At 47.0% G+C, this 16012-nt stretch overlaps 1 protein-coding gene across 1 annotated transcript; it reads right to left on the bottom strand.

Moving 5' to 3' along the window:
• Positions 1–1319: 1319 nt before the first annotated feature.
• IL2RB (interleukin 2 receptor subunit beta) lies at positions 1320–15381 on the bottom strand. The gene is made up of 9 exons (XM_033058877.1): positions 14987–15381; positions 14535–14661; positions 12958–13072; positions 11660–11771; positions 10976–11124; positions 10369–10546; positions 8559–8655; positions 6676–6760; positions 1320–5346 (listed from the first exon to the last, which is right to left on the bottom strand). Exons 1-9 carry the CDS (start codon positions 15066–15068, stop codon positions 4519–4521), a joined length of 1773 nt encoding a protein of 590 aa, XP_032914768.1. The 5' UTR covers positions 15069–15381; the 3' UTR covers positions 1320–4518.
• Between the last annotated feature and the right edge of the window lie 631 nt (positions 15382–16012).

Below are 16012 nucleotides of genomic sequence, written 5' to 3'. Positions count from 1 at the left end.
ACCAGAATTTCCACAGATAATGAGGGACAAGCTGCATCTTTAGGCACATATGTATTAAAAGACAGCTTTTCTGAGTTGACACTATGAGGGGCTTGCCACAGTGGGTCAGAACCCATCTGAGAGTATTTCTCAGTGCCAAAGACCTTACTTTTTTGAATTAAATTTTCCTGGAAAGAAGAAATTTCATTCTCTGGTGTTTTTAGCAGAACAAAAAATGTAGAATCTCGATCTGATCTATCTAAGCAAGCATACCACATCTATCACCACAGGCTTTTGAATCAACCAAGGACCCAAACCCTTGATCAGATCTGACTTCAGAGGAATTTTTTTACTGCAAGTACCCCTTGCTTTCTGTTTCTCCATGGCAAAAAAAAAGGAAGAGACGTGGGGGAGGCTGAGAGTGATATCTATTTATGATCAAGGCATTTTGGAAAGGAGATGAGAGATGTGACAGCTATCTTCGCTGCCTCTAGGCTTAAGATAAAGAAAGGACTCATGCCTGTGGCTTTCACCTCGATATTTTCCACACCAATATTTTCCACACTGTGCTGTTGTTCACCTTTGGTTGGCCTCTGGTACCAATGGCCATAGCGTGTGTCTGCGTGTTTGCGAAGCACGCTCCGCGTTCTCATGGGCTTGGGACGGAACCGAGTGTGACATTTCCAAAGGGCTGTTGGGAACCCAGCAGCGAAAGGTCCCCACAACGCCGAAAGTACTCTGACTCTGGCATTCACAACCCGTGTTACTCACACACAGGGCCACATGATCTCGTCTTCCTGGAAGAAAGGTCCGGTTATCGCCAGATCTGACACTGAGCACTTCCTGCCGCAGTGTGTCACACATTCACACCCAGCATGGCTGCGAAAGCACTGCTAGCAGCTTGCCAGCTCCAAAGCTGTCAACATTTCACAAAAAGCGCGGGATGGAAAAATACTGAGCCAGCAGGACAGTCCTCACGAGCGTGCAACAGGACCACCTCTAACTCTGTTTTCTTTTTTAGGTGTCTGAGTCCCTTGGGGAAGGGAGTAGGAAGCAGAGCTAAAGGTATATTAGTCCTAGCAAAACTTTACCTAGTTCCCCATTTAGAAAAGTTGTTAATCATTTCCCCTCACCCCAAAGGATTGAAAAAACACAGTAGATTACTTAATATTTTGTCTATTTACAAAGAAGCAAACCTGTTTTTTTATACTTGGATGTACTCAGTAAGGGTACAGATATATATTTTGGTCATGCAGACAGAAAATTAGAAAGGAGAAAGTCCAGTTAGAACTCAATCTAGCTGCTGTCATCAAAAATAACAAACACATTAATAACAAAAAGAGGGGCAAGGAGAATCTCCATCCTTTATTCATCATGGAAGCGGAATATTGACATCAAAGATGAGGCTGAGCTACTTAATGCCTTCTTTGCCTCAGTCTCTAACAGAAAGACCAGATGTCCCCAGGGTACCCACTCCCCTGAGCTAGAAGACAAAGGGAGCAGAACAAACCCCCTATAATCCAGGCAGAAGCAGTTAGTGACCAGCTGTGTCACTTAGACACTCCCAGGTCTGTGGGCTGAATGTGATCCACCCAAGGGCACTGAGAAAACTTAGCAGAAGAGCTCGCCAAGCCACTCTCCATCATTTATCAGCAGTCCTGGCTGGGCAGGCAGGTCCCAGGTGACTGGAGGTTAGCCAGTGTGACATCTACAAAAAGGGCTGGAAGGAGGATCTGTGGAACTATAGCCCTGCCAGGCTGACCTTGGTGCCACATAAGGTCTTGGCACAGGTCATCTTGAGCGCCACCACATGGTAGAACATAATGTGCAGAACAACCAAGGGATCAAACTCAGCCAGCATGGGTTTAGGACAGGCTGGGCCTGCTTGGCCGGCCTGATCTCCTTCTATGACAAGGTGGCCACTTAGTGGATGAGAAAAACACTGTGGATGTTGTCTACCTAACTTTCAGTTAAACATTTTACACTATCTACCACAGCATTGTCCTGGAGAAACTGGCAGCCCATGGCATGGGTGTGTGTGCTCTTTGCTGGGTAAAACACTGGCTGGATGGCCAAGCCTGAAGAGTTATGGTGATTGGAGTTAAATCCATGTGGCAGCCAGTCATCAGTGGTGCTCCACAAGGCTCAGCATAGGGCCAGATCTGTTTAATATCTGTCAATAATCTAGATGAGGAAACCAAGGGCTCCCCTTTAGTCAGTTTGCAGATGATACCATGCTGGACAGAAGTGTTGATCTGCTTCAGGATAGGCAGGCTCTGTAGAGGGGTCTGAACAGGTTGGATTGAGGAGGTGAGGCCAGTGGTGTGAGGTTCAACAAGGTGCCAGGTACTGTTGGCAGCAGGGCCGGTTGACAGTGGCTGAACCTGAGCCAGGTGTGCCCAGGCAGCCAAGAAGGCCAGTGACATCCTGGCTTATATCAGGAATAGTGTGGCCAGGAGGGCTGGGAAAGGGATCATCCCCCTGCACACAGCACTGGTGAGGCCACACCTCAAATCCTGTATTCAGTTTTGGGATGCTCAATACATGAAGGACATTGAGGTGCTGGAGCATGTCCAGGGAAAAACTTCTTCACTGAAAGAGTTGTTAAACATTGGAATAGGCTCCCCAGGGAGGTGGTGGACTGACCATCTTTGGAATTAAAAGTAGATGTGGCACTTTGCAATAAAGTTTAGTGGCCATGGTAGTATTCTGTCAAAATTTGGAGTAAATAATCTTGAAGGTCTTTTCCAACCTTAATGAATTTATAAAGGAAAACAGAAAAGCTTAAGAAAGTCTACATGGGGACAGTGTAGCTTGGATCCTTGGCCCATGTAACATCGCAAACTGTCCGTCAGAGGCAAGGGAGTCAGTGTATCTTTTCAAAGTCCATCTGGGAAGATTCTCAAAGTACAGAAACAGCTGGGAAAGCCTTGTGCTTCCTTATCTGGGAACTATGGGGTCATCTTCTCCTGTTTTTTCCTGGACACAATGGAGCAGTCCATGTCTTGAGACAGATAGAGAAGGAGCTGATAGGAAGAGAGGAATAGTTCCTGAAGCCCTCCCACCTCCTCTGAGCAGCTCAGAGGTGAAATCCAAGCCAGTGGGTGACCCTGCACCCAGGACTCATAATGGCATTCAGGATGCATACTGCAAGGTCAGGTAGCAGTGTAGGAGCAGGAATATCAATGCTTGGACAGGCAGAGATAGGAAAGAATTAGTTCTGGTCTACACTCACAGCTGTGACTGAAGCACTAACAAGTTCAATATCCTCGAGCTTTTTGGTATAAATTCTCTTAGAAGAGTTTTAAAGAGATAAGAACTCTTAGCATATGGCTGGTATTTTCCCACTGCTGAAAAGTCCATAAACACATCAAGAAAATGGACAGATAGTACAAATGGTGAGTGCAGACATCTTCCTTTGCCTTACCACTTTTCCTCTGTGGCTTTTTTCTTAAACCAGATCAGGGCACGTAGAGGAAGAAGAAAAATAAAGTCTGTGCTATCCCCATTCTTTGCAGTGGATTGAGGTTTTCTTTTCAGTAAAGGTGCTGATTCGTGGGTTAGTTTTCTGGGCTCATTCACCACATCTTTGCTGCTAGTTAGGCAATGGTTTCCCTTGAGCAGTGGAAGGAATGGGCAGCAATGCTATGGTATTTTCCACTTATACAGGATGTGGGATGAACTCTTCTGCAATCAGCTTATCGCAGTCAAATAACTGTAGTTTGCCAGCAGGGCAGAAAGGCTTTCGATTTCATGAAAAATATTGTAGCAAGAATGGGAAACTGTGTGAGTTCTTTTTGCTGCCACCGTCAGAGTTGGAGGAAAGAAAGAGAGGGAGGGGATTTCCCCAGTATTTTAAGCCCAATAATGGGGATTTCTTTTTTATGCTGCACTGCTTAGACAGCTGACGCAATTGTGGCTCTGAACCAACCTTAGAGTCTAGACTCTAAAGTCTAAAGCTGGACCGAGTAGCTTAGAATGTAATCTCTAATTAAAACCTAAAGTGAGGACATCATAGAAAAACATCACACCCTTGATCAATCAGGAGGAGATGTCTTCACCCGTTTCATCATCCATGCCAGTACTGACTGGCAGTGTTATTGTCCCCTGTACAAAATCCCATATCCACATCTTCAGCTATGTCTGCATCCCATGAGAGATTTTTCGGCCAGTATAAGGCAAACAGACCATATGCCTGCTCAGCCTCAAAGCTGAGTGCTATTTTACACCAAAATGCAGAGCATGGAAGTGCTGGCAGGCACAGTCTCCTACTGGGAGCTGGGAAGGGAAAAACTTGTTGGTGAGGTTTGGAATGTCACTTGAGAAGTGTGAGGTGTTTCTATGCCATCAGAGCTGTTATTAACAGAAAAACAGATTTGGTCATCAAGGTAAGTCCTTGTTGGCCTGTGTTTTCCAGCCTCATTAGCGAGCAGTCCCAATGGGATTGATGCTGAAGTTACATTCATGTCCTGAGGAGAGAGACTGTCCATCTAGCCTTCCCTGCAGAGGTGGCATTTCCCACCCTGCGGGTCTCAGAGCTCAGACAGAGCAATGGCTGTACTGGCTTTGGAGGTCCCTCAGAGAAAGGTAGGCACCAGTGTTTGGCACCTGGCTGGAGAAGGCTGTGTGGCATGGATCTTCATCCTGTCTTTGCCTGACAGGCAGAGGCTGGGAGCAGGAAGAGGAAGCATTTGCTGCTGGGGTGCAGGGGTCAGTGGGAGCGCCCCCCTCCCCGCTCCCCTCTGTTTCACTGACAGTGTCGCTGTCCTGCAGCTCCAGTGGATCAGGAAAGTCAGTGTCCAGCTGGCACACGGCCTCAGCAGGTTGTGAAACTGCTTTGTCCATCACTTTCTCATCCTGTTCCAGAACTGGTGTTGGTGAGGTGCCTTCGCTCGAGTGGAGAGCCCCAGGAACAGCCATGGCCTGCTGGGCTTCCCCTGCTGGCTCTTCCACGAAGGAGCTCTTTGGGAAGCCCTGGGTTGCCTCCATACAGTGAAAGAAGTTGCTGGGCAACACATTCATGTCCTCTGCCAGTGTGCAGAGGTCTGGGGAGGGGAGAGCTTGGTAACACTCGCCATCCCTGCTGCCACTGCCCTCCTGAGCGAAAGGCTCGTAGGTGAAGTACACCTGACAGGGCTCGATCTCAAAGGAGTTGGAAAGGTGGAAGAAGAAGTAACCTTGGTTGGTGAAGCAGCTGGATCCAGAGTGCACACTGGTTTCTGTGGGAGGATCAGGAGTCAGGGTTCCCTTGGAAAGTAGAAACCGGGATTCCTGGTCGTTCTTCTGCATCACCTCCAGCACAGAGATCTCTGGGATTGTGCTGTTCACACACAAGGAAGATGTGGAGAATGGGGAGGAGAGCCATTTCTGGTGGGGAAGAAACACAAGAGAAAGAGAGACCAAGATTACCAAAGTAAAGTACTCAGAGAGGAGCCACAGCAATAAAGTGACCTCTTCTCTGCCCAAACAAAGGTTACCAGAGGTGGTGGGGAGGGAAATTCCCATTCATGATGTCTCATCTGCAGGATTTTCAGAAAGAGTATGTCATCCTGTCACTTTAAAATTAAGACTGGATCTTGATCTATGTTTTGGGATTTCTGGAGCAGGGAATTTTAGATGGAGAATTAAAGTCAAACAAAGGGAATTTAAAAAAAAGGTAGGAAAAACTCTTACAAAACCATAAGATGAAGTGAAGCATGAAAAACAGTATTGAAGTGCATATAATGGAATCTATTCCTTGGTGCTGAACAAGCTTCTGACATATCCACATGGTCATATGCAGATTTCTTGTCTAAAGTGCTCTTCCAGGCCCCTTGTGCCTAATTTTCACATTCATCATGAGCAACATCCTGCAGTGCATCATTATCCTTAAAAATAAGCTGGTTTTGATGACACCCAGATCCATTGCCTTTACGGCTTGTAAAGCAAATTTTTTAAGTTCTTTCTGCACAGATAAAGTGTCTTGAGTGCCTGCTGCACAGTCCTGTCCCCCTACTCTGCACTCTTTCCCTGTAGTTTAAGCTTTCTAAGCCTTTTTACACCTTGGTTTTTCCAAAGCGTTGCTGTTTCTGAACCCTCTGCAGTTTGTTTCCATCCTTCTTAAAGCAAGATGCCCCTTGGGATCACCTCCCACGTCTTGCATCTGACGCTCCCTTTAATGCTGCACAGAATGGTAATTGTCTCCTTGCAGCTGCCCATACTCACAGACAGCCTAGGGAAAGGGGAATAGTGGAGTGGGAAAAGAAGGGAAACAGACAAGAATGTAAGGAATAGCTAAGTGCTGTATGGTGATGGCAATTCACAACAGGAGCACAGAAGAAGATCACAATGGGAAATTTAGGGAAGAGTTGGGCAGTCTAGGGGAGGTAGGGAGGCACTGAAGAGGGAGGGAAGAGGATCTTGAGAGGCCAAGCTCCCTCCTGCACGTCCCTTGCTGTCCCTCAGGCTGCCTATCGTGGGAGCAGGGTGCTGTGTTTTGTGTGGTTTGCCATTTCTCCATTCTGTAATTAGAGATGACTGAGCTGAGCATCAGGTTTTAGAAGGTCAGAAAACAGAACTTAGGCAGAGAACCCACAGCTGGTGCTACAGGTGCGTATATCATGTGTGCACACGTGGGTCTATCTGCCCTGGGCATGTGCAGCTGAATGCTCCTTTCCCTCATTTCTCCCCTCTATGGTCCCATCCCCAGTCCAATACCTGAATATCACCTCCGTGAACCGAAACAAGTGGGGGAAAAAACTTCTCGGGGTCTGGGATGTGAATCTTCAGTATCTTCTTAAACCTTGAGGAAAGAGAATGAGAAGGACAAATGAAGCAGGGCCTGATCCTGACCACTGGCACTGTGGTGCGAGTGTAAGTGTACACTGCAATTCACAGGTACTGCACTGGCAGTGGGGAGAGGAACAATAAGGTCGAGCCTGAGGGCTGTCCTTTCTCTCGAGTGATCTGAGAGGCACTAGCTGAGGCACAAGATGTACAGAGGTGAGACTGATAAATCTGGCACTAGAAAACATATTTCCCTCAGCCTTTTCCCTGGGGAAGGACAATCCCTGGTTTTAGTGGTCTCTTCCCTGCCTTGCCTGGTCACCTTGACCACTCCACCTTCTCCACCTGCCCCCTTCAGCCCCTGTCCTGATGACAAGCTGAGCAGGCCTCCCTTGTCTCCAAGCTCCTGCTGCTGTGACCTGCTCTTTCTTTGTTTTGCTGCCACCACAACAACTCAGGACCATGTGGCCTGAGCAGGGCCATCACTGGGAAAGCTCTGCCACAGCTCTCTGCCCTCCTAGCAGGATGCTGCATGGCATGGCTGGGGTACACTGGCTGTGCAAGCCATCTCAGTGAGTATGCCTTGCATTGTCCAGAGGCCTCTCCCTCCCTGGAACCAGTGTGTTGTCAGCCTGAGGCAGCATGAAGTGGTCTAATCTACTCATCAGTTTCTCAGAGTGGTTGGATCATCTTATCATCCCTTTGCTGAAGCTTGGCTATAGGATGTTCCAAGGAAAAACCCTCCTGACCTCTGGAGGCAATCGGTGTACTCTCTGAAGCATTAGAACTTGCTAGGTCTTGCATATAAACTACCTTACATCATTGTAGATGCTATTTTTATTCATGCATGTCTAATCCTTCCTTGCATCTTACCTCAGCATTATTCTGCACTCAATTCCCTAGGTTAATTATACTTTGTGGAGAAAGGAGGCCTTTTTAACTCCCTCTGTGCTGTACATCTAGCACTTCCTCAACTTTGTGTTGTGACTCAGGGTAAAATAGTGACCAGTGACTTTCTCAGTATCCATCTTCCTTCAGCATGGCTGTCTTTCCTTACAGAGAAACCATCCAGCCTCTGCAACTTCATCCCTGAGAATGTTTGTCCCTGCTCCCTGCCATGAATATCAGCGCCCTGCCTCTTTACCCCGACCTGAGATGAGCAAACCTGTGATGTTTCTAACCTTGCCGAGCTGAGAGGTCACTGTTCCTATTATTGTGTCAAGTAACTGTGAGACGCTTTTCAGTCCTTAATAAAAGTGGTGTCTGTGTAGAAACACTGGCAAAGAGGTCTTGAAGCATCATATGGGTTTTATCAGTGTGTGAGGACTGCACAGACCAGGGAGAACAACAGAGTTTTGCCTGCCTGCCCAATGTCACCTCATCCTGCTTGAGCTCTTGCTGGAATGTTTCAATGAGAGGGTAGTGGCAACCAGGCTTGCTTGGTCCTTGCTACAGGGCGAGTTCTCAACCCAGTGAACTGCTTTTGATAAGGCAATTTTGATGCATCCCTGACAGGAAACACCACCCTAACCCCTGGGCAACAGATGTGCTGAGGCAGCTGTTTTAAATTTAGCCAGGGCATGGCAACAGGTCATAGGAGCATGGCACAGTACGACAGTGCTGGTGAAACCACATCATCTTGGGTGATGTTATTTCTTCACAAGCAAATATCAGTCTCAGAAAGCTGGGCTATAAACCATAAATTGATTGGCTTAAAGACATCTCTATCCTGAATAACACCAAGTAAAAAACAATTTGAGAATACACACAAGATACAGGAGAGGAACAGAGATGTAAACTTAATTCTCAGTTACCATTTCAGGGTCCGTAGGTTAATGAGGAAGGCAGTCCCAATGATCACGAAGACCAAAGTGCTCACTATCAGAACTGGCAGGACTGGCTGGGATGTTCCTGCAAGATGAGAAAGAATGAGGAAATTGCTGTTAAAATTTAACCAAGATTCTATAGGTAGAAGCTGCAGTCCTTTCATGGCTGTTCAAGGTGATCAAAGTGGGCCTTTGCTGTACTTTTATAAAATAGTATAATATTATCTAGAATTATAATATACAGTTCAGAGTATATGTGAGTTTTGCTGTGTTGTGTAGGATGGCTTTGAGCTGAAAAGGGCTTCAGGGTCTGAGCATTGCTTAACAAATGATTTGTGCTGAACAGTTTACATTTCCTGGTCATAACAGCACCACAGCTAGGGGTTGCCACAGATGAGGTGGCACAGTCTGCTAGCTGAAGTGTCTGTCCACCATCCTTTCTGTTTCATTGCCATGGAAAGCAGGGACTCCTAAAACCAGCTAAAGCGGGGCTGGAGGCTTTAAACAGCATTAATGGTCAGTGGGGGAGTGGGAGTCATGGGGTTCACAGGTCTCTGAGAAGGCAAGAGGATAAGGATAGAGATCAATGGACTGACTTCTTTCTTTGGAGAGGTGTAGGGAAGCATTAGGAGGCTAGGAAGGTCACAGCTTTACACCAAGTTTTAGTACTTGGATTGTGGGTTAGGACAAAGAGACTCAGTTCCCACGTGCCAGGGCTGCCAGCACTCCTCAGGCTTGTTTGGCATCACCTCAAACATTCCTTAATCTGTCTCCTTCACACTTATCTCCCCAGTGCACCTTTGCTTGGTCTTGCTATTCTGTGCCTGCCCCTCATCTCCTCCCATCCCTCGTGTCCCTTGGTCTGGTCATGCAGAGAATCTCTGGAGCAGTTAAAAGAGAACAGAGAAAAATAAAAGACGGGGGAGACATTTTTAGCACATTCTTTCTTTCCCTGTCCTTGAGATGCTACTCAGATCACTTTGTCTCCTCTGCCTCTGGTACCCTGGTTATCTTTGGGTCTTGGTTGCTATGACAACTGGTTGCGGCTGTATCCTATTCACTGACATCACACACTGTCAAAATTTGATCGCCACAGCAACACGGTGCCCTTTCTAAACATAGCTCCTCTGTTTATACCAACACCAGGAACAACAGGGAGGGGTTGAACAGAGGCAGGATGGGGGCAACGTGAGAAGGAATAACCTCTACCTGCTTATTTTTTGAAGAAAAAGTGGCAGAGGCCACAGCCACTGACTCATGCAAGTCTCAGCAGACCTTTTTTGAAAGGGTCTTATCATGCAAGTAAGTCTCTCCCAGTTTCCATGAGACTTTTCTTCCCAGGCTCAGGTGTTCTTCAGCTCAGGAGCTGAGAGCTGTTTCACTGCATTTCACTGATCAATACCTCCACTGAACCTGGCATTTTAGGAAGCTGGGAGAATGTTCCCAGGAAACATTAGCATCTGGGAAAATGCCAATCCTGGCCACTGCTTCTGCTGGTTTGACATCTGGCCTTACTGCTCTGGGGAAGCAGTCCCTGATTTATCCCTTGTGGATTTTGCCTGGCATCTGGAAGTCAAAGGGGTTTTGCTGGGGTGAGGGAATCTTTGCCCTTAATCTGTGATGCTGAGATGGTCTCACCTGACTGATCAGGAGGGACAGTTTTCAACCTTTCTATTACTCTTTGGTCAGCACAATTCTCCCTACTCATTTTCCTTCAGCTTCTCACCCTGTTTTGGCCATTCTACCTTGTTTGCCCTGAGTGCCTGTTTTCCCCTCGAGGTCAGAGTCCCTGACTTACCCTTTTGGTCAGGGTGTGTCCTCCACAGGACAGGCTTGCTCCAGTCACTCCACACGCCTTTGTAGTGGCTCCTGGCACTAGGCCTTGCACGGACAGCTGCCTCGTATTTCGAGTTGGGTGAGAGCCCCTCGAAATTTACCCACATCTGGTCCTGTTCAATGGGAAGGTTTACAGCCTCCTGGGAGTAGGGCAAATTTAGAACATCATCAACACCCTGGTTTACAGCCTCATGCAACCCATCTTCTCCAAGGCCCTCAGAGAAGACCTGTCTCAAGTCCTCACACCTCGTGCACGGCTTGTTCACCCTGAAGGAAAATTCTTCTTTACTCGGCTTTTCTCATCCCTTTCAGGTCTGTCCTGGAACTGTCTGAACTTTTTTGTGACAGCACTAAGTAAAATAGGATCCCCATCTGCCTCCTTATCACCACCAAACACTGGCAGCAGGTGACACAGATAAAAGAAGGGGCTGTCATCATCTCTCCAGCTTCACCAAAAGTGGTTATATCCTGAGAGCACGCCCGGGAGAAGTTTTGGGGGACATAAACAAGACCAGGATTCATCCAGGACTCGTATGGTAACACATCCCAGTTTTCCCCTCTGTACTCACCTCCCAGGACTGACTCACGTGTCGGTACTGCACTTGGTACTCCCGCTTCCCATCCAAATAGTGGGAGGAAATATTCAGGCTCCATGTTAGGTTGGAAGTGGTTTCAGTAATGTTAGCCAGCTGAAGGTTTTCTGGAGGCCTCAGCTTTACTGGAAAGAGAGAAGAAGCAGGGTTGATATCTCCATACTCTGTCCATAACAGGACTGCACATCAAGCCCCTCAGCAGCAGGACATCTGCTTGAGACAGGTAAACTCACACAGCCAACAAAACAATGTCCCAAACAGATGTTTTTCTTCTGGATTAGTGAGCTGAATCCTTTCAGCAAAGACTAAGACATGCCAAAGCAGTCCTAAAAACGAGTGGAAGTACATAACTAGAGAGGGGCAGAGGAAGAGCAGCAAGACTTTCCATCCTTCTTGCAGCGCACACTTTTCTTGAGGGCAGCTGAGCTTCATTACCTGTTTGAAGCCAGACATGGGGCAGGGCAGCATGTGGCTGACATGAGACTGCATGACAGAGGGGCAAGTGGCGGGAGTCAAAATTGTGCTCATTGTAGCAGGGAACAAGCAAAAGACAAACGCCTAAAATCAGCTGTGGGTGTTGCATAGGAGTGGATGAGGAAGGAAAATTAGCTATCCTCTCATGGGGAAGCTTCAGAGACCAGAAGGCAGGTGAGTACTCACTATTATCAAATGGGCTGAAGTCTTTTATTTGCACAGGTATTTTGGGTTTTTTCTCTCCAGTGTGGCAATGGACAGAAAAGTTAAGACTGTCTGAAATGGTGAAGCACTGAGTCTGCAAGGAAAATTAACCATTAGTGACAATGAAACCTTGTGAATAAGCGTTCAATTTCTAAGCATTACCTATGCATGAAATGATTAGGCGTACTGGACAATAAATATGGAAGGTATTTGTGGCAGACAGGCATAAATCTCAGTGGTGAGTGAGGAACCAAAAATTTGTATTTCATGTGGTTGGATTTTTTTGTTTGTTTGTTGGCAAGAAGGGCACAAAATATTATGATACACTGGTTTCTTGGGATTTCTGTACATGCTGACTAAGCAGGAAAAAAAGTTACTCTCTATGAGAGACATTTATTGAGAAATTTTATTTTTACCAGGACTTTTTATGTTCCCTTGTAAGACTGAAACCACATTAGTATTAAACATGACACTTGAAATGCAGTGATGCTGAAGGGCCACATACATCATACATTACTGAATAAGCAACAGAGAAATTAGCTTGATTAGAAAGAAAAGATTTTGGAGCTATATACCAACCCTGCAATTTGTCTTTGCACGTGATATGCAAATGCCTGAAAGCTTGTCTGTCATTAGGAATGGTTGTGACTTTACCAATAAAAATATTATCTCAAATTTGGGTGGGTGTTTTCTGAAAACATGGGGACTGCAGTGACTCTGGATGTGACTGAAGGAAGTGCATAATGGATCTAAAATAAGACTGATTTGAATAAAGAATAATAGTTAGAAGATTTGCATCGCCATTATGTTCCAATGATGTGTTGCTGTTGCATCTTCCATCAGACACATTTAAGCACATTTCACAGTAGCTAATGATCTGGAAAATGGTATTGATATTTCCTAGGAAAATAAGATCAAGAGGTGACCTCAGAGCTGGTGGTGATGCCCATCTCTCCTCAGGGGAAGGGATTAGGGTCAAACACAGGTGATTGAGACATGGGACACGGCACGGGATCTGTCTGTCCTGCAGCTCTTCTGCATGCATCAGGACTGCATGGCCCAGCTCACAATGAAGCCAATCCCTCCTTCCTTCCTTCAAACCCACAGGCAGCATATATCAACAACACACAACACCAAGCCTGAGCCCAGATCCAGAGTCAGGGATTAAGTTTGGGCTTTTTGTACTACCCCTGGATGTTACACTGTTTATACACTTAAAATGCATATATAAATCCTTTCCATGTCATTGTTAGCCAGGACATCCCAGATGAATTACTCACATTAACATTTTGGTTTAAGGTTTTGGTGCATCTCCTCAGTCCTGTCATATGCTCTGCCTTGGGTAATTTGCAGTGCTTCTTGCGTTTTTCAGGTGAGGGGTATAACTCTGGTAAACTGGGAAGTTACAGTTTTGTAGTTAGTCAAATATTACGTAACACTGAAGGGTTTTCAAACCATTTTACATCCTACTGTATCTGCTGAATAGGTTACAGCAAAGATTTAATCCTGCTTTCTCTCCCCATTGTATCATTCAGACAAATTTCATGTGATGGCGCCTGGAAGTCAATGCACCCCAGTTATTTCAAGGCAAATATAACAGCAGATTTCCAGTTTCAAAGATTTCACAAACACCTCTTCCTATCTTCTCTGCTTCCTGTTGATATCAGAGGGCATACAGAGCCCAAACTCACCCACAGCAACATTGCTCTGGAAGTCAGGTGCCAGTTTCAGCCCCGCTAGGATTTACAGGTCTCCTTCCAGACACTGAGAGTCCTGTATGATCTCAGCTACTCGGTGACATGTACCTTCAGAGCCAGGTCACATCTCAGCCAGGACAGTGCATCACAAGTGGCAGCACTACACGACAACCTCTGCTCTGCTCTGACAAGTGGGGCTGGAGAGCCCCAGCTGAGCTCTGGCATGGGGTGTGGCAGGGTGGAGAACATCTGTGGGGTTGCAGCTGGGGCAGTGTCTGACTGAGGTGCCTGTTCCAGCTCTAAGGTCAGATCAGGCCTGGGACTCACAAACAGTGGGGAGGGTTTTCTTGCTATAGCCCAGTCAAAAAATGGCACAGTTCCACATGCAGCCTCAGTTCCAGCCTCTGATTCACACCCATGGAACAACATAAATACTTTAGCCTTCTAGATCCATGCACCAGCCCCAAGATATATTTGCCAATCTAACCCAATTGGAGATGTCTCTATGACAGTCACAAGCTATGACAGAATCACACTGAGCTTCTCCTTATGTCAGGCACCCAGGGCAGTCCTGGGGTTGGCTGGTAAGCCTCTTGGCTGCAGATGTCCTATTTGGAGATGGCAGACCCTCAGCCAGCCCCCACTGCAGCGCTGGCCAAACACTTCCCCTCTGCTGGGAGGCATAATGGGAGAGGAAAACATCATGAACTGGAAGAGATGAAAGAGCCAGGGGAGAGAAGGGGGACAGTATTTTTCTTCATTCATTGTTACTCAGGGTGCAACATCTCATCTCATTCTGACAATTGCCAAATGGCCTCTGTATAACTTCAATTCCACGCCTCTCCAGTCCCATCTCTATACATCCTCAGTTTCCATCGATAATGCCTTTCAGTCCCAAGGGTGTCTGCCAAGGAAGAGGGATTTTTTTGAAAAGTGAAGTTCAGATAGAGTGATAGAGTTGGGAGATGGGTTGTGCTAGACAGTTTGGGACTGTCAGGTGGCAAACACTGAGCAGTGGCTGCCAGCATCTCAGCCCACATGGAGTCAGAGTCCAAGATAAAACGCCTCAGCTCTGACTTCACTACACCTGGCCTGAGAAAGGGAAGCCTACAATTTTGTAAAGTGGCATTGTTTTTTCCTCAGCCTCTCCAGTCACCCACCTGTCACAAAAGCCTTTCTCTGAGAAAATCTCCAGCTCACATGGTGCTTCAGCCAGGTCCCTGCCCGGGTCCCAGTCGCAGAAGAGAGCCGCCCGTGAGTCATACCAACAAGTGAGGCTGGAGGTGCCTGCCAGCAGAGAGAGATGGACAGCAATGTGGCTCAATTAGCAATGATCCTTGGTGTTAATCATCACCCCAGACAATGCTGCCCCATCCCAAACAACTGACTGACTCCTCTGCACAGCAACTCCAAGTAAGAAAGGCAGTCCCACTCATTTCTCTGTATCCTTGGAGGCTGATGTCTCATCAGAGACCTGTAATATTGCAACCTCCTCTGCCTGTATATTACAACACAAACGTTGCACAGCCACATACTGTGGTGCCCACCCTGCCCTGGCTGACTCCCCTCCCAGCTCACCCAGCTGGCACAGGTGAAAGGAATTGCTTCTTACCTTGTGCCGAGTCTGATGCCCACGAGGGAGGCAGGAGGCTGAACAGGCAGAGGTGAGACAGAAGCAGCAATGAGGGCTTCATCAGTACTGGTGACACGCTGAAAGAGAGAAGACACCCCCACAACACAGCTCAGCAATGGAACTTATAAAGATGTCGGGATGTCATCACACAGGAGGCATCCACTGTCCTAGGATGCAGGGCCAGTCTTCTAGGTTCAGAAACTCATATCCCTTCCGCTCTAGAGTCTGCACTTTTCCCTCAGCACCTCACTGTTCTTCTGCCTTGGGTGCTTTTCTGAACAGTGAAGCTGTTCACAAGGTAGCACAGAGGCTATTTGCAGGAATCATATCTTCTGAAAACGCGTGAGTGAGCGCACAGCAGTCCGTGTGTGTTGTCTCAGGCTGCCTGCTGACTCAGGTAGAGAGTGCTGCCTCGGCTGCACACAGCTCATGCTTTGAAGAGCTTCTTTTTTTGGTAAACCCTAGGGCTGAAATAACTAGGTGCTTGCTGAGTAAGAGGGTCCCTAGATGCAACTGACAGAAGTTAGTTGCAGAGCTCATGGTTTAGGAGGCAGATTTTGAATAGCATGTTTGGGACAGGTGGGGGAATCAGGGAGAAGAAAGTGTTTACCAGGTTCTAGAAAGTCGAAGCTTTACCATATCAAAAAAATACTACATAGTAGTGCATGAACTAGGCATCATCCCCTCCAAGTAGACCCTTGCTCTGCCTTGGAAGGACTCACAATTTTAGGAGTATCAGAAAATTTGGGCTTATAATTAGGAAAGTCAGCAGCAGCCCTCATCCAGCCCAGGCACTCAGGGAGCCTCCTTGTCTTACAAAGCCTGTACAGTCAAGTTCCATATTAGACAGACTGACCTTACAGTCTTCTCATCCAAGCCTCTGTCTCTCCCCATCCACCCAGACACCCCTCCCTCGAGATCTGCCTTTGCCCACAGGAGAAGGAACCGCCCTCACCTCTCACCAGCCCTGGAGCTCAGGCAGACCTGAGGAAAATGAGATGGAAG

The sequence above is a fragment of the Catharus ustulatus genome, chromosome 4, assembly GCF_009819885.2.
Source record: "Catharus ustulatus isolate bCatUst1 chromosome 4, bCatUst1.pri.v2, whole genome shotgun sequence".
Classification (NCBI taxonomy): domain Eukaryota; kingdom Metazoa; phylum Chordata; class Aves; order Passeriformes; family Turdidae; genus Catharus; species Catharus ustulatus.
Note: the sequence above shows the minus strand (reverse complement) of the source record. Positions and strands in the feature narration are given on the sequence as shown.